This window comes from Numida meleagris, chromosome 6 (assembly GCF_002078875.1).
Source record: "Numida meleagris isolate 19003 breed g44 Domestic line chromosome 6, NumMel1.0, whole genome shotgun sequence".
Lineage (NCBI taxonomy): Eukaryota > Metazoa > Chordata > Aves > Galliformes > Numididae > Numida > Numida meleagris.
Window position 1 is genome coordinate 23020970 of NC_034414.1, and position 27041 is coordinate 23048010.

General features: G+C 35.0%; 1 protein-coding gene and 1 long non-coding RNA gene across 18 annotated transcripts in view; both read right to left on the reverse strand.

Annotated features, from left to right (window-relative positions):
• The window catches only part of LOC110402010, a 101527-nt gene extending 87476 nt beyond the window's left edge, over positions 1 to 14051 (reverse strand). Inside the window, exon 1 of the long non-coding RNA XR_002440798.1 lies at positions 13560 to 14051. This is a non-coding gene — a long non-coding RNA (uncharacterized LOC110402010). The remainder of the gene's footprint in view (positions 1 to 13559) is intronic.
• The window catches only part of FUT8 (fucosyltransferase 8), an 81697-nt gene continuing 74510 nt past the window's right edge, over positions 19855 to 27041 (reverse strand). For 16 of the 17 annotated variants that reach the window (XM_021403624.1, XM_021403621.1, XM_021403619.1 and 13 more), the window contains one exon: positions 25029 to 26467. In XM_021403624.1, coding sequence (XP_021259299.1) covers positions 26150 to 26467 — 318 coding nt within the window. In that variant the 3' untranslated portion in view covers positions 25029 to 26149. Of the gene's footprint in view, positions 26468 to 27041 lie in introns of all 17 variants that reach the window. The other variant, XM_021403620.1, reaches the window with a different exon arrangement.

Below are 27041 nucleotides of genomic sequence, written 5' to 3' on the forward strand. Positions count from 1 at the left end.
TGAGAAATCTACCCTCAAACCACTAGACTCCATTTCCTCTCACAACCCACACATCTTGGCAAATTTTGTGAAGTAGTGGAAGAACTCTGCTGCCCACAATTACTCAAACTCAACTGTGTTCTTCAGATCTCTTCCTACTTGCACTCCAAATAAAAGAATTGCATGTTTCAAACAAGCCAAGTCATCAAATGCTTTGAAGAGTTATGCATGTAAGTATAAGAGCGGCTAAGAATAATACAGAGGCCAGAATAGAAAAATTTGCATTTTCTGTAAAGGCCACTGAAACAAGATGCAGTGTTGGTACAGGGGGAAGCACTAACACAGCAGAAACTGCAGAGCAAAGGTTTCACTTTCAGGAAATTATAGTTAGTTCTACAGTCATGCCAAAACTATCAGCAAGCCACTCCAAAGATCAGCTGAGGGTGTCCTTTACAGACAGGAACTGTAAAGATAGTAAATAACCAGAAATTATTTATTTGAAGGAAGCTGATATTGGTTAGAGCTTTGACCTGAATCTGCCTAGACCTTTATCTATAGCAAGATAACCTCAGAGACAAAACAGAAGAAGGGACAAGTTTCATCAAAAAAAAAAAAAAAAAAAGCAGGAAACTCAGCTTTAGAGTGTAAAAAAATTCAAAGCAATTGCATCAAAGAGATAGAAAGTAAAACAATCTCATAAACAACTCTGCCCTCTGCCCATTGTGTCCTTGGAGATAGATCATTGCTTGTAGGCATAGCTTTGGATAACTCAGTGGCTTTCTGAACTGTGCTGAACTTTTCTAGTCTCCTCTGATCACAAAGAAGTTCCTTCTGTTATCTCAGGGACATGCTGTCTGCCCTGAGTCTCTCAGTCCCTCTAGGCTGCAGCCTCCCAGGCCCACATAGAGACTCTCCTATTGTCATACCTTACACTTCTGGAACCTGCTCCCCAAAACAGGCTCCTTTCTCCCCAGTGATGAACTCACTTCCCTGCTGTCAAATCCAAGGGCTCGTTTTAAAGCTACTTCTTGAAGGGACACAGCAAGCAACTGAGAACACTCACCAAAAACAAATACCATCTGTCACATTTGAGAATTTTAATTTGTGTATGCACTGACCTGAGACAAGCTCTGTAGGCAAGAACTGAACTAGATGTGGTAGTAAATTTGCTTCCTCTAAGCTACTTTCTTCAGATCTCCTAGTAAATATAAGAAGAAAACAGTTTTTGCAGACCTTATATTCCACAATAGGGTGAGTTATTATTAAAGAAAACAAGTCATATAGGCTTTGATGGAAGCACTAATGCTCAAGAATCCCCATCCATCCCATTACAAAGGCAAAGTGACACCACAGTTACTCTAAAAATATCAGCATATTCAACGTTGATCATAGGATGAAAATATGCTACATTGATAACATAATAAGCATACATCTAGTGGTTCCTTGTGAGTATCTCTATGACATGGCTTGAGAATCAAGTGGTCATGCCGCATAGCCAAATCTGCACCCAACAATTTAACAGCATTTGTGGTCTGTCATGTCATCTGCCATACAATAGAGACAGGAGGAAGATCGGCAGCAAGGTTACTGAAGTACAGGGTGACCGGGAATATACTGCCAGCACAAGTTATTCTGCCTATAGTCCACTGATTCTTGTCTTCTGAGGGGCCACTGAGAAGGGAAAACAGTAGGAGCAAGCCAGATTAATTGTTCTAGCATAACACATCTGGCCACACAATGGAAGATTCTTGCCCTTCCCTACAGTGAGATTGAAAGAGCTGAAATTCAGTTTGAATTCCCCATACTGTATTCAGTCTCATCTACTCCCCATTAAGCTCTCAATTCAATTGAGGTATGAAGTAAGGAAAAGCCCAGTTGCACCAAATAACAGACTATCTTGAAAAGGAAGAAGGTCCTCCAGATTCAGGAGTCAGATGCTTACAGCCCGGGGAGGAGACCTGTCATGAGCTCCCTGCTCCCAAACACAAGGAAAGATACCATCATTTTGGAGGAGTTGGGGTGGGGAAGACAGCTCTTTTTTGAGATGTTTTAGGAATACCTCAGCAGTCCTTAAGTTAGAAGCCTAAACCTTAGGCACACTATTCCAGCCTGTGGACAGCAATGACCTACTTGAGTTTAAACGCTTTCAAGCTCAAATTGGTCAGAAGTCTCTACCTAACATTGCATGAGTTTGAAACTCTTTTCAGATAGAATCTCGTCATTATTCTAGAGTGATTTACCCTGATTTCACACTGTGGAACCAAATTACAAAGAGATAGCAACTTCTACTATCATATTATTGACAAATGAAATATCTTCAGCAGCCAATCTAATTGAACCTTTAACAATCAGCGAAATCTTTTTCAACAAGTGTGGGCATCTGAACCTTTTTTCACTTAAAAAAAAAGTAGCAGTAATAAAATAAAAAACTGACTGACAAGAATCATGCAAGAAACTGCACAGGGAGGATTCACACAAAAGTGGAATCCCAGAGGAAGAGCAAAGCCATACAAAAATGCCATGGAAGCAGCATCTCCAGTAAACAATCTGCATGTCCTGAGGATGAGGAAGTTGCTTACGGTGTCAACTTCCTACTCTAAAATAAAGATTTGATTCTATGCCAACAGTGTAGATGTTGAAGGGAAGTGCACCTTGAATTTAGGAGGTCTAGACTATATTTCCTCTAGAGGGGTTGCTGTCTAGGGACAACTCTTCACTCCAACTACAAGCCTTTTGCAGTACAATTACTTGTGTAGTAGGACACAGATTATGACTCAACTCAGATATAGAATATTCAAGAAGCTATTACAGTAACATCTGTAAGTCAGAGGAAACAATGTCCAGACCTCTAATCAGAGGATTTGAAGATAAATATTTCTTGTCACTATTTTAAACTGCCATAGCAATCTCAGAGGAGCCTCTTTACCTATACAGCTGAGAGACTTCATCAGTTTTCTCTCCTCAAATCCTTCTACTTAAAAGTCTGTTCACCTCTATCACCTGATAGTCACTAGACAAATTTACACTGAGGCCTGGATATCTACTGCCATTCCTCTTAAAGTAACAACCCTCTAAACACTCAGATGTAATAGACAGATTTTAGCTGCTGGTTTGTCAAAACATTTCCAAGATCAGCTACAAGTGTCAAGCTTTTAGGTAGGAAAAGTAGGAAGAAAAATCACCTAAAATTCAGGTGCTTCCTCAGACAAACCCTTTAACATAACAGCCATATGATGATACTGAGCCAGCTTGCATCACAACTGGTGATAGCTGATTTGGATCGTCTGATAAGCAGCTCCACATAAATCTTTCTTTACAGTTAGCATTAGTCTGCAATTAGGAGAGAAATAAAGGAATTCTTCCATCAACAACAGAGCTGAGAACAGCTGAGCAAATGCAAGAAAGGAACACAGTGCTGCTCTGAGGAAAAAGTAACATTTTCATAGCTTTTTACCCAAGACACATCTGAAAAGTTGAAAAATAAGCATCACCAAACCTGCTAGCTATTTAGTCTTATCTGTTTCTGAAATTGGATATACAATCAATCACAGCAGAGCAAATGTTTTACTAGCATACCTTTTCAAAGAAGTATGGCTATACTAACTATTTAAGAGCTCAGAAAAAAAATAGTGATGTAGTTTTGATCATATGATAGTTGACATTTTTAAATTATTTGTAATTTTCCATAGTAATCTTTCTTACTCCAGCTAAGCAGCCATGAGGATGAATCCACAATACTCAACAGCCTCCTCTTTAAGATACACATAATTACCGTATCAGGTGACAAATGTGACAGTTATGTTGACATTACAGCCAGAAGCAGTACAAATGTCCCTGCAGCTAAGACTGCTTTTCTCTTGTTGCCCTTTATAGTGCACATGAAGTCAAAGAAATTCTAAGATTCTGTACCTCTGGCAATGAAAAATTACTGACTCATCCAGCAATTTCTTAAGTCTCCAGCAAATTCTAAGTTCAGAAATCAGGCAGGTGGCTTGGCTATCCACTTCTTATTAATCTGCCCTCTGGCATGTGTCAGTGCTCTGAAAGAATTTTGTATTATGCTTTAATAAAGCCTTTCAAGATATATTGAAAGTGTAAGTGATTTTTCACTGAAGGACATTTGTGTGGTAGTCCCTAGATGGAGGCTAATTATCTTTTCCTTGAATATATTTTTAAGAGTAGCTAGCTTCAACAATGCAAGAGTGATATTTTGACATCACTCAAACTCATGTTATTAGATTTGTTTGATCTTTAGAGGACAGCAAACAACACACACAATCCCATTTAGGAATTTAAATGAACCAACTCCTGTAAGTTATTATGCCTATGTTCATTCACCTACAAATTCCAAAGCAATAAAAGAATAAGAAACTAAATTGGATAGAAAAAGAAGTTAGCTCTCTCAATTGAAACTCTGATGAATATATTTAGGATAATGTTATTTTTTCTTATTTCCACAACTCCTTCTTTATTAACCAATTATATCAGTCTCTGAAAATGGTAAACTATCTCTAAGAAAGAGGTAGATGAGGAGAGGGTTCTCCCCAGTATCTCCATGGGGATGCATATGCTATTTATAGCCCAGCTTAGGACTTCTCTAAACCAAATGTAACACCTATTTTCATCTTCTTTCTATATCATTATCTGAGTCCTGCTAGAAGAAACTTAATGGCACTGCTTAGAAATGTTCCACTTCCATGATTTTCCTTATTAGAACTGTTGCTCTCTGCAGAATTATTGGTGTGATTCTAATTAGCATGCAATGCCTTCAATTAGAGAACCCATAGTTGCCTTGGTTAAAAAAATAACCCTGAATCTCATCACTTAAAAGATTAATAAAGCCTCAGTATTAATTCTCGTTAAGTCTTTTCATTCCCAGTATAAATTATATTTGATATGGAGAAAGGAGAAGAGTGAAATCACAAAAGCTGTGCCAATTCAAATGTCTATGACACACACAAATGAAGTGCCAGATAAATAGCCTCAACAAGCTCCAGTGTTTCAGAGAGGACATGTATTTTACTTCTGCTAGTGTGTGGGCAGCTTGCCTTGTAGCAGAGAAAAAGCAGGTCAGTGTTTACAGTATGAGAATCACCTGAAGAAAGGAATAACCATTTATCACTTCTGTCAAGAAGAAGCACCAGAAGGAAGGATTTTGAAGATCTATTTGATTTCCTACTTTGGAAATCCTATTTTCTTTAACGGGTATACTGCAGGACAAAAGTATTGTCAATTAACTGCAGATTAAAATCAATAAATAGGTGCATCATGAATTCTATTCTGCTTTCTTTGAAGATTTTGAGGAACTATATAGCTACATTTGAGTCTTTACTGCCTTTCTCTTAAACGTGTCTTGTCATCCTTCCTAAATGACTCAATGAACAAAATTTGCGCTTACTCAACAGAAGCATGTCAAGCCAGATCACGACAGTCAGAATGTTTATTGTGTAGAACTTTATCATTTTAACGTTACCATAGCTAAATGAATCAGCACATAATCTACCCATCCTAATAGCCTTTTAAGATCTTAGGCAGATGTAGCCTAGAAATTATGACAACTGATACTTCTGTATTTCCTCTCTGTATTCCTCATGATCATATCTTTGAAGAAACTCATTCCTAGAGTTCTTCTTTTTCCTCTGCTAGGGATTTACTCTATTGAAAAATAAATACAATGAATTTTTTTTTTCTCTTAATATATAATCTGAAGACTGATTTAGGAGAACACTTGCTTTTCTGGCTTCATTCCTTTATGCAGTAGAAAGTAGAAGTTTCAAAAGATCACCCCTTTCAATATCTAATTCCCTGTTACTGTTAGCAAAGTTCTGTATCCTACAAAATATTGTCAAGCTAATGCTACTGTGGTTGACAGCAGGAGCAAGCAGTTCTTAGCCACCAGTTTATCAGTGAGACATTCAACTGAGTAACAATCAACTGTTCAACCAACATTTGCTTTGGAAATGAGGGGAGTTTAAAAAAAAAATCAACATTATCCAGACAGTGCTTACTCTCAGAGCTTCACAAAGTTCACACAATTTGTTGTGTAGATGGACCTCCATCATCCACTGTTTTACTTTCCATAGTTCAAATTGCATTATCAGGTACAGGTTCCTTTCCATCTATATCTCATATTAGCAAGTCTGTCTCAGCTCCGTCATCTTCATCATTTTAGCTTTCTCTCCTTGGTACAGGGGACATTCATCTTAACTCATCTTAAAAAAATATGGCCAAGTGTTATCTTTTGTTTTCAATCTGACAGCATGCCTTGAAAACCCTATAGAAAAATTGCTCTGCAAAAATTACGCATTGCCTTACTGTTAGATTCACCTTTAAAAACACTCCATATCTCTTAATTGTTCATTTGATATAAAATATAACTTCAGGCATGTATGTGACTTAATCTTCTCCTCTCCCACAGAAAGAACTAAAAGCATCTCAAAATAGCTCCTTTCAGTAAGACTCTGGAAACAGTAGACAGAAGACGTAATCGATCTCTGCCCCATCAATTAATGTCCTGTTAGACAGGTATTCATTATGCAGCCCTGTGAACCATATAGGGGTCTGAGAATGACATTTACGAATATCCATTACGTTATAGATACAAAAATCAGTGAGATTAAAAAAACCAAAGTTTAATTTCACAACACCTAACCTCAAGACATCACATTAACTGGAATTCAAGAAAACTAAAATGAGAAGAACAGAAAAGCTTTCTCTTCTTATCAATCTGACGCACGAAATATTCCATTCCTAAACTTAGGTTTGTAAAAGGGTCTGTCCATGCAACCGAAAATCACTGCTGGGACTGTCCTATGCATACAGAGTGACAGGAGATTTGTATTTTTTCATTATTTCAGCTCCCGTACAAACATAAAGGGCCTAATCTTATGCATTACCTTTGATTGCAACATTCTTAGGAAAAAAAGTGAATTGCATTTATTTTTATTTAGAGGAATTTATCTGAAAAGGTTTCTGTTCATTTCACATCAGAAGTAACTCTGTAAGTACATTTGACACTTTCACTGAGATATGCAACAGTGAAATCCCTATTATTCTCCCCCAAAAAAGCAGCTTGAGTTTTTTTCCTCCAGATGTCCTTTAAGTGAAAACTTGGCTTCACTCCGCATACTCCTATTAACAAAGCCAGAACTTCACCCACTAATTAATCAGAAATGGTAATACCCACATATGATACTGTTCAGGATTGTCTGTTATATGAGCATAAATAAAAGGGAATAAAATAAAATCTTGAGGACAAAATATAAGATTGTCAGGTATACATTAAAAATCATGCAGAATTTAACCAACATATTTTCATTTAACATTTATAGGTCTCTTTGAAATCCTCATGTGGACGATGTAAAGAAATGCAGAGTATTGTGCTTTATATATTGTGTATACATATATATATTTGTTATTTGTATCTGTACTGTGCATGATACTGTTAAGATATATCCTAGTTATTATGCCAAGAGCTATAATATTAAATTGATCCTATTAAAATATTTTCTCTTCAAAATCTCTGGACTGTAGTAGAGTTGGTGGGAGTTCTTCTATTTGCCATTTATTCCTTCCAGAGAAAGTGAGTCCAGGCATACTTACTATATCACTTGTTCCCTACTGTGATAATTACGCTACCTTAATGGGTTTGAACAGCAGAAAAAGAAATTATCCTAAACTGGTTCAATTTAAAATACACAAGTCATTGCAATATCAGCAGCAGTTTATAAAACCAATGTCAGGGAAGTTACCTAACAGTTGTTTATTTTTAAATAATCTCACTTACTCAGTTGTTATGCTCTCTAAGGACACCGCTCTTGTCAAGCATTTTTGCATAGAGTTTATTTACATAGATCTGTGCCATTTTTAGGGCTGTTATTTCCCTCAAAGTTCACAATAGATACTGAAGGCCGAATAAGACAATTTTGTGATGTAGTTTCAGGTCAATGTCATAACTGATTTATTATTCACATTCTGAGCTGCACAACAGAAAGAAAAAGAATATATATATATATGCATAAGTTCTTCAACCTTCACAGCATCTGCATCAAAATCAGAGGGAAATGTAAATTTGTCCAAATTAGAGCAAACAGTGTTTTCTACCAAGCCTGTTTCTCTCTCTGTTTTCTCTGCTTATATTCTATTAGATAGTTCATAGGAATTTTTCATTGTTATTAGTGGTTCCTATATGATTAAGTAAGTAAAAATTGGGAATCATGACCAATTATCCACTGCTTTACTTTCATTCTATATACATAAATACTAACATCAATAATTGAAGTTGAATATTTAAGTGCTAGATACCGACACACACACATACCTTCTGAGAATTCTCCAGCCTTAAAAGTTGCAGTCTTGGTATTCTAAACTTTGAAGCTTTGGATCATTAGGAAAAAAAATTTACTATGCTGATGCAAAAATTTCTTTGAACACTGTTTTTAATAAATAGCATAGAAGCATTACACTTTACATGAATCTGTTTATTTTTTTCAGTCAATTTATATGATACTGATATAAACTGATACTTTATGTAATCTCTGACTACTTGTAAATGTTCACAATGATAAATTACCTTAAGTCACAGCTTTTCTTTAAATGCTCACTGACTGATGTTGCTTTTATCTTAATTCTCAGTATTTCCTCTCCATTTCTCCAACATTTTCTATGAATCCAACAGGTCTCCCTAACCCTGCATCTTCCTCTTCCTACATTTTCCCATTACTCTGTGAAAATATATTCTACACAATTCTAATACTGACAAAGAACCAAATAAGTTATGCAAAATGATATCCTCACCAGATCAGGTCCCCACATCTCTTGACTATTTTTCTTCTGGAAACCAGTAAACCTTCCAACTAAACTGTATTTTTCCTAAAATATTACAGTTATTTTCTTCATACGTTCTCTTTCTTTAGGACTGGTATTTTAAACAGAATAATATTCCCTTGAGTTTCTTTTTCTTTCTTTTATTTTAAATATTGCATTAAAAATAAAACCTTACAGAAGAAGTTCCTTGTAAAACTTCAATCTTTTCCCTTATGTACAAATCTCATCTACTAAATGATAGGGAAATCTTAAATAAGAATAGCATGATCATGTAATTACCAACTGTACTGTAATACAGAGATTCAAAGAAATAGAATAAAATTCACATGAGCAACCACAAAGGTCGTATCTGAGAACATGACTTCAGAATCAAAATTATATTTGCTTGAAAGGTTTCCTTATTAGGGTGGAAGATAAGAAAAGGTGTCCCATGATCAGTATGGAACAACAAAAAGAAGAAAATAAATAGTTTTTTTTCTACCTCTTTGTCTCCTCTTTTACCCTGTAAGAAGCATCAGGAAAAAAAAAGGAAAAAAATTGTATTACATTTTAAATTTATAACATAATGGAAAATGTCAGACAATTTAAAGAGAGAATTCACTACCACCCCTCCCAATAATAATGACTCCACATTTCTCACTTTGTTTCTTTCATAACTAAATTAAGGTTTCAGTCTTCCTATACTCTATGATCTCCAGAAATGCACATGGATATCATACAAATCCTATTTCATATCCCTAAAATAATCTCACAAATGCAATTACCACTTTTTATTAATGTTACTTTAGTTATCCATTGAAAAAAAATCATTCTGCATATTCTAAACTTTCTGCCAATTGCTCTGGCTCCTATTAGAGGAAAAACAAGCATATCTAAAGAAGCTTTTCAGGTTAAATTCCAAGTTTTATGTTTACGTAAAAATGACTTAGGACCTAAAAAGCATGCTACAGATCTCTTTTTTTCGCATGATCAGTTGAAGTTTCAGCTGAAAGGAGACAGGAAGAAGATAGTTAGTGCTGGAACATTTACTTTGACTCTGACTACAGTAGTTGGATGAGTGCATATGTTAAAACCATTGAAGAAGCAAAATTTGTGAAGTGGAAGGAAAGAAGCAGCTCCATGAGTCTATGTAGGGGCTCTAACTATAGATAATGATTTAAGAGCTTAGGATTTCTGTCTCAGAGAAGCAAAAATAAGTTACATGAAATGTCAATGTTGTCATAAACACTTCTCTCAGATATATTAAGTTCAGTGCACAAAGAAATATAGGGCAATAATGTTATGGTCAGGAGTATCAGTAAGCACAAAAAAGCACTGCAGATCCACAGACTAAGCAAACTGACTAACTGCATCCCCCAGCTTAAATCAGAAGCAAGCTAAAGTAGAGCTAGCTACAGTTCATGTGTGATCAAGATAGACAAATTACCCAACCCATTTGTCTCTATACAGTTTATTTGATTGAATGCTATCTTTCCAGGACCACTGGTAGAGGTTAATTTTCATTATCTGACTATATTTCTGGACTATACCAGGGATTGTATTATGCAAGTTTTCATCAGTGACGATTTCTTGTAGGTTGGTTGCCATCAAAAAGAGCATTAATAGCAAGGTAAATCTACTACGTGATCTTTCTTGGAACAAGAGCAGTTTGCAAGCTGCCGCTTTGCTTACAGAGCAGGAACAAGCCACTAACGCTGTTCTAAACAACTGTCCTGATTATTCAGCAACTTTACCAGCTTGATTTTGAAGCCCTTCAAGATTATTAAGGTTTTTCTTTTGCCAGTAAAGACAAGCTTCAATACATTGGTTAGAGATGAAAATCTTTTTGCTTTAAAAAAAATGTGTTCATTTTTTAACTTCATATTAAAAACACTGAGTAGATTGCTTTCTATACTTTGTCTGCAGTTTTATTTATGAAAAGTCACAATATACAAATAACTATTTCATCCAATTTCCAATGTGTAATCAGCTTCATGTACCAGTCTCAACGATTAAAGTAATAACATTTCCAAAAAAAAAAAGAGTTGACTATTACCAGTCAGTTTCACAGTGTAAATTCAACTTTGAGAAAAATCAAATTTTTATTGACCTGTAAGCATTGTAGGAACAGTTAAAAGTCCTTTTCAAATTATGCTATTTGCAGTGCCACTAATACCAACAGACTTAGCACACAGATTTAAAGCAACATTAAAAAAAAAAAAAGTGTTGCACTATTGAATTCAGGGTACCATCTTCACTATCAAATCCCTCTTACTGAAATTTAATACATTGCACAGAAAGAAGATATTCACACCTCCAAAACAAATTAATAATTTGACCCAACTTAACAAGGACACACTGGATAAACATGGAATTCTGCATTTGTATTATTAAATATGAGAAGACAAGAGCCACAATATTTAGAGTAGTAGACAGTCCCATTTCGCCACCCATTTCAAGACCCTCTGAATAGCAGCACAACCATCTGTTGTATCAACTCTCCTCAGTCTTGAATTATCTGCAGACTCACAGTAGGTCCAGTCTCATTCTATAACCTAGGCCATCAATGAAAATACTAGACAGTATCGATCCTGGTATTGACCCTTGATATACCAGCGGGTCTCCAGCTGGACTTCATGCCGCTGACAAAAACTGCTAAGGTCAGCAGTTCAGCTAGTTTTCAATCTACCTCACAGTTCACTTTGCTAGTCAGCACTTCTTAAGTTCTTCTAGATGATGTAATTGGGAGACTATATAAAGTCTTACTAAAATCAAGATCAACAACATCCCCCGTTTTCCTGTCATCTACCTTGCCAATCATCCTTTCATAGCTTTTCAATAATGGTACCAGATAGTCAAGCATCACATTTAGTCCTTTCATGAATTCACACCAACTACTATCAGTCACCTACTGTCTCTAACTTGTTTAGAAACAGTTTCCCTGATTATTTGCTCCATGGCTTCCCAGGAACTAAGGTGAGGCTGATCAATTTGTAGCTCCTCTTTTTGGCCCTTCTTGATGGTAAGAGTGATACTTACTTTTTTCTATTCCTTAGGAATCAACCCCAAACACAATGATCTTTCAGAAAAAAAAGTTATGAGTGACCTTGCAAGGACATCAGTGAGCTTCATCAGCACTTGCTGAGTCAGGTCCACATCAGGACTTGCATATGCCCAGTTTGTTCAAATCTTTCCTAACCTAGCTCTCCCCAACCTAGGGTAAGTCTTCATTTCCTCAGACTTTCTCACTGGTGTCAGGGGCCAGTGAGATAAATCTGTTTAAGCGAATACAGCCTAAATGAAAACAAGACAAGTATTTACAAAGAGAAAAATAAAGAATGGGTCAGAAATGAGATCTCCTCCATACTGACAAAGTGGAAAATAGCATTTGCCTCACAAAAAAAAAAAAAAAAAAAAAAAAGATTCCTGCCGCAGAAATTGGTTTTATGCTCTCAGAATAATCGTAATTAATATATTAATATTCTTCAAATAGCAAGCATGTAAGCAATCAGAACTAGGGACAATGAAGCAGACTGAAAGCTGATATCTTACAAGGGATCCACAATCAAAGCATAACAGGTGAAAAACGTGTCACAGTTTGGAAAGGTAAAAATAAAACTATTTTATTCTATAATGTCTTATTCTTTGAAGAATCAGAAGAGAATGAAGTACAAGCAGGGGAAAAGCTTCTATTCAATCCAAAATAAAGTATAAATTAAAAAGGCTTAATTCCTCCCTTACAACTTATTTGATGGAGACAGAACTGTCATAAATAAACAGATGGGTAACTTTCCACTTTTGGAACAGAACACTCACTTAGGATTCCTTCACAGGACACGATGTTGTTTGCCAAGTTCATCTGATGTTTTTCTCTCCAGGAAACAAAAAGAAAATACAAACCTCCCTAATGGTTACGATATGTTAATTAACCTATCACTTCCAGAATATAATAGCTTGCCAGCAGAAAACGATAAAATTCTGAACTGACTTCAATAGGACTCCCCATTCTAGATGACAGGTATTATTAACGAGTGTTTAAGCACTATTAGGTAGCCATATTTGGATGGTCCAAACAGCTTTCATTAGGTTTGATAGTCATTAGGAGTTTAAGCCAGCTTAAGAATATTTTTTTCAAGTGCATTAACATCATGACTTCAGTGTTGGACAGGTATGCTTAATCCAGGGTTACGAAGAATGAAGGTTTAGTTATATTACAATGAGTTTCACTTTACTATGGTTAGATTGCTGCTGTTACCCCAGATTGTGTATTAAAACTATACAAAGTATGTCTGACCATACTACACTGAAGTACAGACAGTGGACCTCTGAGATACAGACATACATGATAATCAGGACTTCTCATAGCTTTACAATCTTATGGCACTTATTGACTAAGGCACAATTAAAGCAAAACTCAATTAATTTGTAATTACCCAGCAATAATGATTATGTTTTCTTTTACTCTGAACATCTGTGAAGAAATGTTTTCACCTTCACTGAACATTAGTCAAACACCTGTTCTCTGAGCTGTGAAGCGGTGGGGAATCATTCTCCAACTGGGGGTTTAATATGTGCTGAAATGGGAACACGTATCTGTGATTTCATTAACAAGGAAGAATGTGATAATACAAGAAAACAGCTAACACTTCTTGGAAGCTAAAATGTAAACTGTCCTTCAAACTAAATGAGATGAGCCACACGAAGCCATTTCAAAATAAGTATCAAGGCCCAGTAGCAAGATTTTTGATCTAAAAGAAAGTGCACTGTCATCCTACCTTCACATTTCAGTAGTTTAAATGCTTTCTGCTTTTTCTTGGCTATTATTTGAGATACGCAATTCAGTCCAGATTTCCACGTCTCATGTCTAATTTTAAAATGTTACCTCACTATTAAAAGAAAAAGTCAATTATTTAGATTGAAAATAGATATGATTTATATAATTAAAAAGTATTAATATTTTTGTTAATTAAAACTTTTAAAACTATTAACATCAATAAATAGTGACATAGTATGAACTCAAACATCGGTTTCTAATGTTTCACATATTTTAAGTAATAGCTACAGATAGCATTTAGCCGATACCAACATAACCTAGATTCTGCAATAGTGCTAAAATCACTGTGATTAGCCTAAGGCAATGGCACCCAGCACAAGAAGGACATGGAGCTCTTGGAAAGAGTGCAGAGGAGGGCAACTAAGATGATCAGAGGCCTGGAGCACCTCTCCTATGAGGAAAGGTTGAGGGAACTGGGCTTGTTTAGTTTGGAGAAGAGAAGGCTCCGGGGAGACCTCATTGTGGCCTTCCAATACTTGAAGGAAGCGTATAAACAGGAGGGGGGTCGATTGTTTGTGAGGGTGGATAGCGATAGGACAAGGGGGAATGGTTTTAAGCTGAGAAAGGGGAGATTTAGGTTAGATATTAGGAGGAAGTTTTTCACACAGAGGGTGGTGACGCACTGGAACAGGTTGCCCAGGGAGGTTGTGGATGCCCCATCCCTGGAGGCATTCAAGGCCAGACTGGATGTGGCTCTGGGCAGCCTGGTCTAGTGGTTGGCAACCCTGCATTTGGCAGGGGGGTTGAGACTCGATGATCTTTGAGGTCCTTTTCAACCCAAGCCATTCTATGATTCTATGACCGAAACTAAATCTTTTATGTAATCCAAAATCTTGGGACCTGTAGTTCAGGTGTCCTTGGCACTTTGTGATAGCATTATTTCTACTAATAAAAAGGAAAAAGTAAAATTGTTTTCAAGTAAGTAATTGAGCAGGGTTCATATTCTGACAAGATCCAAACATAAAGCTACAGCAATCTTAGAAACTAAAGGATCGGGACCAGTAAGCACCCATCATTTACACTGCCATATTGACATTTAGCGTGATCACCATTGCTTGTGAATACTTGGATAATAAGGGAAAAAAATCCTAAGATAAATGACTTGAGGTTTCTTATAAAAGCAGTCAGTGTCCTCTAACAACATTCCTCAAAATAAAAGACTTAAAAACAAAATAAACAGTAAGATGTATACACACTTTCTAGAACTAGCATAGATGGACAAATACTGGTAAAGTCAGTGACGGCTGAAAAAGATGTAATTATTAATTTGGGAACTATATGCTTGGAGAAAAATACTGCTAGTTATTCCATCTCTTAGCCTATATAGGGAAGGAAATAACTGACTAGTTTTCTTCACATGCCCTAAATCATCAGAGTCAGCAGCCATAAGAGCTGACTCAGTCCAAAAGTCTAGTGGAAGATAACTAAAACATCCATGACGCTGATAACACATTGAAGAGTAGAATGTACATGAAAGACATTTACTGAGAGAAGATGCACCACTCCCTCAATATTAAAACCTTAATAATTAAAAAAGCACATACCTGTATAGAAGCTTATGTTTTCGGTGTTCTGCTGCTGTGTACAATCCAGTAGGGTTGGGCATGCATTCCTGTACCTAAAGTCAGAGAATTGAGACCCTTCAGTTCATTAGTTCACAACTGCATTTACACATGGCGTAAAGGAAACATACCACTCTCACTTCTTCCCAGATTTCTTGAAGTATAAACAAATCTGAAGCTAAGGGGAAAGTTGGATGAAGATAGAATACATATGGGAACATACTTGTTAGAAAAGTAAGGCTTTTAGACAGATAATTAACTTTTTCTTCAGGTGTCTATACTTACTCAATTGTCATTTTCTTTCAAACAATAAATGACTGAGGTAAGAAATAAGTCCTAGCTAGAAAACATAGCCAGAACAATACTTGTTCAAAATGCTTTGTAAAATGTCTGTACAGAAGTCTATGTTACTTTCTAGTGTGCTTAATGAGTGAAATTGCTTAAAATGCCTGAATGTGCTCTGACTATATTCAGCACTGGTGTCTTTGGCAATTCATAACATTGCACTCTACTGCGTATCTGGGATATTTAGTTAGAACATTCTTGGTGCAAACTACAGAACTTGACAGTCTCTCAAAATAGGCAAAATCTGAATACCTTAATTTAAAACCAACTAAAGATTATGGCCATTATGACAACTGAGCTATGTATATTTTCTGCTGTTTTTAGGGTTTTCTTTTATGACTTAATGGAAACCTTGTAATGATGAAACAGAGCACAAGCACAAGTGTATAAAGACATCTGACGTGAAAAATTTCAAATAAATATTCTAGATATTTCAGTCTTAAAAAGCAGATAAAGAAAGGCATGCATGAAACACATGGCAAAGTTCAAATTATTTTAGAAATTTCGTGAAAGAGTGTAAAGATGAAGGATACTGCCTTTTAAAGGACAAAAGGCCCTAAGAAATTGCAAGTACACACACAGTAAACGCTGGGAGGAGCCCAAAGCTTACAAAGAAAATTATAGCCATCACGAGCAATAGTTGTAATTTACAAGTTAAAAATATATATTTCTACATATTTAAATTTTCCTTGTAGATTTCTCCCTGGTATGCAAATTGACCTTTTATTGAGCATGGTCTCTCTAGGTGAGAAATTCATACCAAATGAATTTTACTATTACAACTGGAAAAGGTTAGAGTATGAAACTAATACTTTGTCCTCAGTCAAAAAAAAAATCACCCTACTTGAAGGATGTGTGAAGAAAACTGGAAGCAAATTTGAACAACCACAGGAACTAAGCTTGGTTATAAACAGATAGTCTTGACTAGATACAGATTACCAGAATTAAAGATACTTTACTGATATTTTTGAGAAATCTCACAAACTAGAGAATTGTAAAGAATGTATACACCAGCACATGAGACTTTGTAATCAAAAAGGCATCCTGAAGAAAACAGATACCAATCATCTCAAAAAAAAAGTTTTATCTCCTTTCAATGCACAGAGATATTTAGCTTAATACTACTACTGCTGAAAATAATGAACACTGGTCTAGGCAATTCTCATTTATGTGTCCTGGAAAAGTTTGCCACAACTGCAAGCATGCTAGACATACTTAATTTCAACACTGACATGGTGATCTGATGACGCATGAATAAATTCCAGAGCATTAATATCATTGTATACAGAAAGGAAAAGCATTTGAAAATTAGGAAAACTCTTATTTGTTTATGTAGCATACTGTTGTTATATTATCATACATAAATAGGATAACAAGTTAGGAAATTCTGAAATGTAAGGACAATTGTTAGGAATTCTGAAAAACTGTTAAGATCAGAGTAGCATAAAATTAATACATCCTCATATATACAGTAATATGAGAAAACGTAGGTACAACACAATGTATGGTTCTGATGCACACTTTGAAACTTAAGTCTTCCCCAGACAGACATTTTGTAGGCTCTAGAGCAGGAAACTCTCTGCACTCAGTACTGATGCTCACTGTATATTTTGCGAAGTTTCCCCAAATAAATTTGTGTTGCTGCTGGGCAGGACTAAACTATCCTTTGAATCTTTGTGTGATAAAATATAATTTTCCTTATTGCAGTTTATTATTAAGTCACTGAGTGGTTGACAGCATAAAAAGGTGACAGGCCTCAAATCAAGACAATATGGAAACTTGTTGCTACTAAGAGTTACTATTCTTTAAAAACATCCCAGTTAAAATGGACAAAAATATTCACAAATCATTCTTCCGCCTTACTGAAGTCCAGTAGACAGTCATACACCTTGCATAATCTGTGACTGAAATTAAAATGATTAATTAACATGACAAACCAAATTATTGCCTCATTGTAAGCAGACATTCCTACTCTTTCTATACTCTATACTCTTTACTACTTGAAGTTCTACCATTCATGCTATGTATCACTCTAAAGTAATTATGTGGACACCTCAAGATGCAAAAATATTATATGCAATAACCAAACATCAAGTTCATTTTTATATTATGATTAAGAATGTCTTGAGACAAAACTTCATATAGTTGTTCTGATATGTAGTCTGTATATCAAAGAATCTGTTCATTTCAGCAGATGAAAATTAATGCTGATTCCTCAAAGATAAGAAGCAACTTGGATGAGGTAGCTAAAACTGAGGAAAGCCAGGAAAAAATATAATTCTATCTATCTCTTAATCTGCATTCAGAGCAGTCTTCCATGCAGTCCTACTTCTAGGAATTTAATGGAATTTCTACTTTTTAATGTTTGTATTAGGAAAGGCTTCACTCCCTCTATAAGCCTTTCTATTATTTACTGTTTAAGAATGATATGTTGACTTTTGAGCAGTAACAACTTTTTTCTGCTTTCGAGAGCTTAAAAATAAATTATAAAAAAGGATATATAAAAGATAGAATTTGATGAAAAAGCAAATCTGCTGATAATATAATCGCATTTAGTTCTGTTTTCATTCTCTGTACACAAAAAAAATCTTTTCTTTTTCAGAGAGATCTGAATGAATAGAGTAGTAGAGCACTCTATGTCTAAGACACAGAAATGGAGGAAATCAATTGGAAAAAAAGAAATTAAGTTGGCACCACTGGTAGAGAAGTTGTTGGGGAAGCAATTGCATAAATGAAGAGATTAATGAATATTGTTGTGCCTTGTACTAGCAGCATACTTAGAAAATTCACTTACAACTGCCTTTTAAGCACAGGCAACAGTATTGTCACATCCCTCTGCAACTGCAAGATAAACTCTAAAGCAAAGCTGGATAAAATTGTCTAAGGCAAAACAGTGATAATGTTGTTAAGAAGCACATAACATAGAATTAGCTCAAACTACTTTTTAAGGATTCTTTATATTCAGTGTCAAAGGGGTCACTGTCCTCTCAGACAGCAGTAACTCCAAATTGTTGGCTATAGATCTTGCTACTTGCCACAGAAAAGAAGGGAAAAGCTATGTTGTGATTTTCTAAGGGAAACTACTCGGAAATAAAACATGAGACACAATCAGCAAAATACTTTTTCTTTTTTTTTTTTTAACCCAGTGTATGTCTTTCTTTATCAGAATTAAAAGGCTTCTAGGGAGACTTTCAAGGGAGATCAACATCAAGTAAATACTGCAGTGAAAAGTTAGACTTGTTCACTATACAGAAGAGCAGCGCACCTGCATTGACAGGATGCACCCTATCAAAAAGGAACAGCATGTTCTAAAACCAATATCTATCCAGCATGATTTAATAATGTCTTTTAAATTAGCTCTGACAGGGCAGGCCAGGAAGACCAAGACCTCCAGTCAATCTCGTGTCAAGCCAACCATTACTTTGGTCACATCCTCTTCATCCTTCTAGAGGTTTCCAGACTCTTCAACAGATTTCATCCCTTCCTATTAGGTATCTGTCTGCAATGATGTATCATTTTTTCTCCACAGAAAATTACTGCAAAATATTAACTTGAGACTGAAAAGGGGCCTGAGTAAGTTCCAGCCAGTCCAAGAAAAGGTGACAAAAGCCTATAATTCCATTTGTTCTTGCATTGACTCTCCTACCACACAGTTTTAAAAGCACAAAAATGAAGGTTATACATTCATGTTTACTTCCGAAACTCTCCCTAATATATACCAACCCAATCAGCAGTGGCATAAATGAACCTAATTCAGTTCACACTCAAATACACTTAGCATATGCTTGGTCAGTTGCTACAAGATACAAAAAATGGAATGAGAGCAAACGAAGTATACAAGATAATTTCTTAAACCACTGTGCTGTTTCAGAATCAAACATATAAATACACTAACAATAACAAAAGTCAACAGCATGTAGGAAGGAACTAAGAATACATCCTGATTCTGATGTCTGATATTTGGGCTAGCAGTTTGGTTTGGTTTAAGAATTTCTTTTCATACACATGACAGCTGACAATCAATATAAACACCTAAACAAAATATTAATGTAACAGAAATAAAAGCAAACACTACAACTCAAATTCAAAAGAAAAAATACAGGTGCAAAGGAAACAAATTACACGTCCATCAATCCTTAAACTTTTACACAAAGATTCATTAGTTCTAGTCTTTGCACAATATCTAGTTAAACTCATGTTAAAAATGGTCAACTCACTGAATAACTGAAATATAGTCATAGAAATCATTTTAAGAAATGTTAGTGTACAATGAACTCCATCCAAGGCAAGAAGAAACGCTGTTTGGCAGTTTAAGCCCATAAATCTGAATTTATTCCTTCAGTATAACAATTTTATTCTCAAGTGAAATCAAATCAAGTTTTATAGATGTTACAAAGAGACCGACAATTTAAAATTATAAATTCATCACAGATCACTCTCCAAAACTAAGTCAAAGCAGTGTGGCAACTTGTCATTTCTTTCCAGCATTTGGCTGGACGTAACAGATGTCAGATTCCTTCTATTTAAGAAGAAATAAGTAGGATGTCCTGGTTTTTGGTCTCTTTCCACACCTCCAGGCTGCAATTTTGGAAAGACTTCAGCAAACACACTTGGCTTCTTTCAGAGTCAGATCTTTTGCAGACAGCTGAAATGGACAGTAGTCTCCACATTCATTGCATTCTCATGGATAAGTATGTAATAATCTTGCGGCTCTACTTTGAGTCAAGTAATTGAGAATTGTGCAGCTCTATTATAGGAGAACATATGCCAAAGAAAGAGCAGGAAGACTAAGATGACGCTAAAAGAAAGGATTTTAAGACTAAAGAAAATGACCTGATTCTTACAGTGCATTCTGACTGCATTCAGATTATGTCCCTATCGCTTGTATAAACTGCAAGTGTTAGTGTATTAGAAGTGCTGGACAAATTAAAAAAATAAATGGATCGAGAACGCTATGTGAAGACATCCTTCATCTGGTCAAGAAATTTGTCATGGCATGAGTAGCAAGTATTCTCTTCTGATTGAAATGCATTTTGCAACTAAATAAACAAAACCACCAAAACAAAAAGTGGAAGAAATAAAAAATTACATTTTCACACTTACTGTCCCTTGCCTTTCCAGTTAAGTATTGATCATTAACCATTAGCAAAAAAAAAAAAAATCAAAATACATTAAGCAGAAAGGTTTGATAAAGGTTCATACAGAACTATGCAGATCAGGCTCAGATGCAAGTAGTCAGCAGTCAGCAGGGTCAGCGGAACAGCATAAAAAACTTATAGTCTTCAGGAAATAACAATCTAGAAGGTTCTATTAGAATGCTGAGACTGACAGATGTCTTCTGGACAATTAGAGGAAATGGGCTGATAGATTTATTCAACAAAGCATGGGATAGTTGGGACTTTATCTCACCACAATCAATAAAACAATTCATAAATACACTAAAATTAAAAATACATATTTTTTAATCTGTAAAAAAAGGTGAAAAATCATGCAAAATCAAAAGTAAAATTTGTATGTGTCAGCAATTATATGTAATAGAACTGTTTAGGTCAGCAGAGAGAGATCCTTTCCTCACTAGCATCTCCTTAGGAGTCAGTCTAAGAGCGTGGAAATAATTTTAAGAAACTGTAAAAGATACTTTGGTGCAAATAATTGGTACACCTTTATGTAATCCAAACTTGTTTCAACTGAAGTGGCAATAGGATTCTGTCAACAAGTAAGTTGCGTTAAATGAAATAAACACGCAAAATAAAGGTTCCACTGAACAGCAAGCATCATTAGGTACTTGTACAAAGTACCAACAGTGGTAAAGACCATTTTTTATTGCAACCACATTGTGGCAGGGATTCTCAGATTCCTGTCGTATTTCTGAAAGACCTCTGCCTCATATACTTTGATTCTGAAAAAAATCTTGTAAACAACAAATGCAACCAGTGATGCAGGCAGACACTTGCAATTTTTCGCAGGCTTGGAAATTTTATACTATCCTCTTACTTGTCTCTTGCAATGTCACCTTTCATACCTTTGGAAATGAACAGAATACTACGAATTCTAGCCCAACTTGTTTGTGGTTGACATTTAGACATGACTTTTTTTTTCTTCAGTCTTACTCCCTAAAAACCTGCAGTACATAACGTGCCCCTTGACATAAGTCTGCAGCCTTTGAAAAGAATTCTAGTGGTGGCTTCAGCAAATAGAATTTTTGTGAGTTTTAAATGTAATTTAAATTCAACAAAATATGTAAACCAAATAAAATTTAAGTCCTTTGACAGCATTCCAGGAAGTCTTCATCAACAAAACAACAAATAAGTAACAACCAATGACCAGAACACAACCAGTGTGATGTTTATAAACATGACTAAGACTTGTATTAGGCAAAATCAAAAAAGGGACTGCAAATTTTAAGTATTTCTGGCTAGGATCTGCTGGCAGAGATCGTTAACCTCTGAAAGGTTTATTTGTATCCTGTGGCTTTATAAAATGTATCCAGCAACTTAGAAGTATAAAATATCAGGTTGTATTAGACTTTCTCATTCCCACCTCACAAACTAAGCAAAGGCTTTTCACCTGGATTCTTCAAACATTTGAGAGATTATATTGCAAAGAATCCTTCGAGATGAAAAAACAGAAGTTCATTTCACTATTTTGAAGAAGTTCCAAATTGTAGGTGCTACTCCATTGGCATAAAGGAAAATCATCCTCCCTTTAGCAAGGAGAATTTGTAATGAAAACTTTCTATTTTTTATATTATGATCCTACCTCAGAAGCTGATACTTGCATCTTTTAACTGCTAACTAAAGAAACATAAAAATCCATCGTGAAAACAAAACATGTTTCGGTTTTGTAGGAATCTTTCAGATTATGAATCTCTCTCCACAAAAGTAGTACAATCAGTTCTCTTTTCTGAAAAATTAGTAAAGAAGATAAATCTTTCTGATAATCACAAGTCTCCTTCAAGTCCAGTGGCAGAAGGGGTAGACAAAACATTTCTCTGAAGAAAAATACTGTAAGATTTTGAAACAAAACATCATCCTTCATGAACAAATCCATAACACTTTGCAGTTCACCAGGAGAGCATGTTGGTAGAGGAAGTTTGGGAATTCCATGCGAGTGACTGCGGGCTGGACTCAAAACTGAGAACAGAATGCAGTTTGGTGTAATTGCAGCAGCAAACTGACTATGATCCTAGGTGACAGGTGCACCATGGTCATAGAAGACTAGTTAACTGAATGACTCAGAATATATTACTTAGCCAAGCTAGTGAGAATTAGAATATTCTGTATACAGAGAATACGTTTACCTAGAAAATAAGTTATTACAAAGAACATAACAACTATAAATTAACAAAGAAGGAAACAGTATTGTTTCTTGTTTGTTTTTCTTTATGAATACAACACACACACTCATACATGCACAAATGCTTCTTAAAGAGAAAAAAATTAATTAAATATTATCTTGCTTGAGAGACTATAAGGACTTGGTAGTTTGGTATGAGGCAAAAATTGTTGCAGAGCTACAAAGTGAATGAAACAAACAAGGAGTATAAATGCCTGCTTGCAAGCATTCTGGACAGTACCTTAATGAGTTTAAAACTTTCAAAAATTCAGCATTCTTTCAGGTATGTAAGCATTTTTTATTCCTGTTTCTTCATTTTTTGGTTAGCTACAACAAAAATTTGGAGGTCTCAATTTCATTTACCCATAGATCCCTCTTTCCATACTACCTTGACTTCACTGTAACTAAGAATCACTTAACATTCCAAGGTCCCAGGATCCTAGGACATAACTGACTCAGTCTTTAGGAAAACATCTCTAGAGACAGATCTAGCAAACAGCCTACTGCTGAGATGTTTCCTTTGAGAAGCACTACACTGTAAGCAATAAAGAATCATAAGATCCAATGGAATAAGGTCACAGCATCTACATTAAAACATTTCTTAATTATTAACAATGATTTTATAATTTCATATGATTTAACAACCATTTTTATCGAAGACAATACGAGAATTATTTATTAGGTACTTGGAATATCTAAGGACACACAGGCACCTTGCCAATATTTTGTCAGCTTTACAATTAGTTAAGCAATTGCCAAATTATATGGGTATTTACTCCACAGCATCAGCGTTTTCAGTTCTACGGTTGCTTCATCAGAAGAGATTTTCCTGCCTTTAGGTTCATCTTAAACATTCCATAATCCTTTTTAGTGATATTTCCAATCAACTTACCTGACTACAGAGGACTTGTTCATGTGTTAATTCATTTATGAATACTACTTCTGTGTCACTCTCAAAGAAATGAGCTTGGCATTACAATGTCTGAAGCTGTAAATAAAGAGCTTCAAAAACAAAATATTCTCAAACCTAAAAATATCAACCAGATAATGCAATATTTGTGTGGAAAGAGTTAAAAATTACATTTCCCAAAGATAAAATGCATTGATTTAATCATTGAGGAAGAAACTTTTTTGGCTTTGAATATTTTCAAGTTAAAAATAATAATAATAATAGCAGCTTTATATGTACCATACAAATTTAAAGAAAAGTTGTAAATTACCTTTCATTTATGCCTCCAAAATAGCACAAGTTTGGCTTAAGCTGGTGGAAAATTTGCCAGAATCACTTAGATGAGAATCTAACACCAAACAGCTTCCTCAGTTCTTTTAAAAATATAGAAATACTAATTAACTTGAGTCAGCTTTAATCACAAGTATTCATCAACTTTAGCATTTATTGCCCATTCTTTTATTCATTTGCCTTTACTCTTCAGTTATCATTAAAAATATTTGATATCTACTCTAATTTTTACTGAGATTTCTATTTAATACTAGTAGCAGGTAACTTATCTTTTTTCTCCACAGCAGTTTTGATTTTGTTGTTCTTTTTCAAGACATAATAGCTTTTCACTTGAGGAACACATAACTGCAAGGAATCTACGGGATCTGTCCTGCAAATAATGCCACAGAAAACTAATTAGTTAATTCCATTATATACCAACCATATTCCACCTAAATCATCACTATTTCAATTAGAAAACTATTGCTAAACTTCACAGCTCCAGGGATTTCCTTCTACTTCATAGTAGAAATTATTCATGAACAAGTGCATCTTTTTGTTCTTGTGTCAAAACTGTTCTTGATATATTCATAAATATAATTAAATATCTTCTTAACTTTTAGCTTTTAAAAGCCACATATACTTATTTAAACATTTACTCATGTGGCATTTTCTCAGTGTCTGCAGAGCAAAGATTTTCTTTACTTCCAGTATTCCAATTCTGACAGCACTAGAACCTGTACAATGCTATTAATATTATTCTTAATTGGAAATACTCCCTTAATATCTTGTACATTTATATACACACACACAACCCTCAAATCTGCAAATCTGTTTGTAAAATTGTTAAATTCTTTTTTCTGTATAGACTAGCAGCAGATCTCAAAACACTAATTATTACTAACAACTTAATATCATGCATGAAAATGTATCCTTGTGTATATTTCACTGGAACCTACTATTTTCTGGGTAAATTGTCAGATTTTTTTTTTTAGTACCAATACAGTGAATAAAGCCTATATTCCTTCTGAAATTATATATGAATTGAAGGGATCTAAAAATAGGAGACCTGCAGTATTTTTGCTTCGAATCAATTAGATTCAATGCCAAAATTATAAATAGCTATCTATAATACCCTAAAAAAATACTTTCAAAAGAGAAACACAGAGGGTAAAAGAAAATGCATGAAAGCAGATGTGAGAAAATAAGCCACTGAAGACATCCTGCTGAAACCCACTGTCCACAGAACTGAGAACCACTCTGCCACCAGCTGTTGTCATTTTAAGTGTGTGTACATTCAATGAAACTCCAGCTCCGCTACTTTTTCCTTCCCTGTTTTTTTTTTTTTTTCCATTTCACATCAAAAGCAATGTCCAAAAACATTCAGAACTGGCAAATTTGTTTATGGCATTGTTTTACAAAAGTTCCTAACAGACAGTGACTATTTCATTGTTGGATGTATCCTTTATTTTATTAATCATGAGAAGTAATCAATGGAATGCTAAAAATAAACTTGTAAAGAAATCTAGTCTGAAATTTGAATCTCTTCGAAGCAAATTCAGTGGTCATGGTAACAGCTGAAAATTGACTCTTGCTCATTAGTGAAATAGGCATGGCTCTTTTAAAAATGTCACAAATCTTTCAAATATAGGCACCATGTTTTAAATTTTGCACATACAAAATATGTTCATGTTACTCGAATTACACAATATGGCAGTGTTGTAAGTCTGAGCATTATTGTCAAATAATGGCAGAAAAAAGAGCTCGAAGCTCACATAAGACTACTGACTGGGACAAATCTTGAAGAGACAAAAAGTATAAAACAACAGTTTTCCTGCTGTATGTGTTTGTGTGTGTACATGTGAGAGTGCATATAACAAAAAATGTTTAGGAGTGAGTTCAGATAATAGCCCATCCATTTGTTCTCAGTTTCTTATCCAGTTTCATTACCAAAGGCTTTGATTTTAAATGCATGTTAAAATGCAAATTCAAATCCCATATAAACCATTAGTATGTTGACTGATTTGAGTCAAAGAAGTGAAAGTTACTGCCAAATGTCTTCCTTTTATTCTACTTTTCAGCCTCTGGGTATGTAGGGTATTTGACTGTCTCAATTTTCTCCTTAACTTTATAGGACGGGTACAGGCCTGTTTTTCCTAATTTCCTATTGATGCCTTTTGAATAACCATCCCAGTGATTTCCAGCTACTCCAATTATATCTCCAGGTTCCATAGGAATTTCATCAGCAGTTCGTGGATGATGAGCATAAACAGCAATCTGGTTATGTGCATTCTGTCCCCCAAAGTAGTAGATATCATCCAAAGAATGGAAATATGCTGAAGCATCTGGATGCAATGTCTGCATAATTTCATAGGCGACTCGACAAACCTTGGAAATAAAAAAAGAGAACTTCTAAATACTGTGTGTGTGCTTAAAATATATCACAGTCAGTAAATAATGTGTAACAACTGAATTTTACAAAAGGAAGAAAACGGAATATTCAGTTTATTTTTAAAAACTATTTGAATACACTACCTATTTGCTAACAAGCAGCATGCAGCTCTGAACTGGGATTCTGTACATCAGATGTCACAAATAAATTCTTACAACGGTCTACTTTTCAGTAAAAACTGTGAACTCCGATACGAACACTAGCAATTCTGTCTTTTAAAATGAATAACTTGTAGCTAATCAAATGCAAAAGCAAATTGTTTTCCTCTTTGACTAGAAATAAAGTACATTTTACTTCTTGATAAACCTTTAGAACTTACATTTTCAAAATCTACTCTGTAGAAATGGTGTTTTACATTTAGGGTTTTTTTTCTTAAAAAAGGAAACTCCCATTTTCAAATAGTTCCAGAAGTCCATGGTTTTAAAATGCTATTTCTATTAGAACAATGGTAAAGTTATGACTGTTGGCAACATAGAAGAAAACTAAATGAAACAACTCCAGCAAGACAAT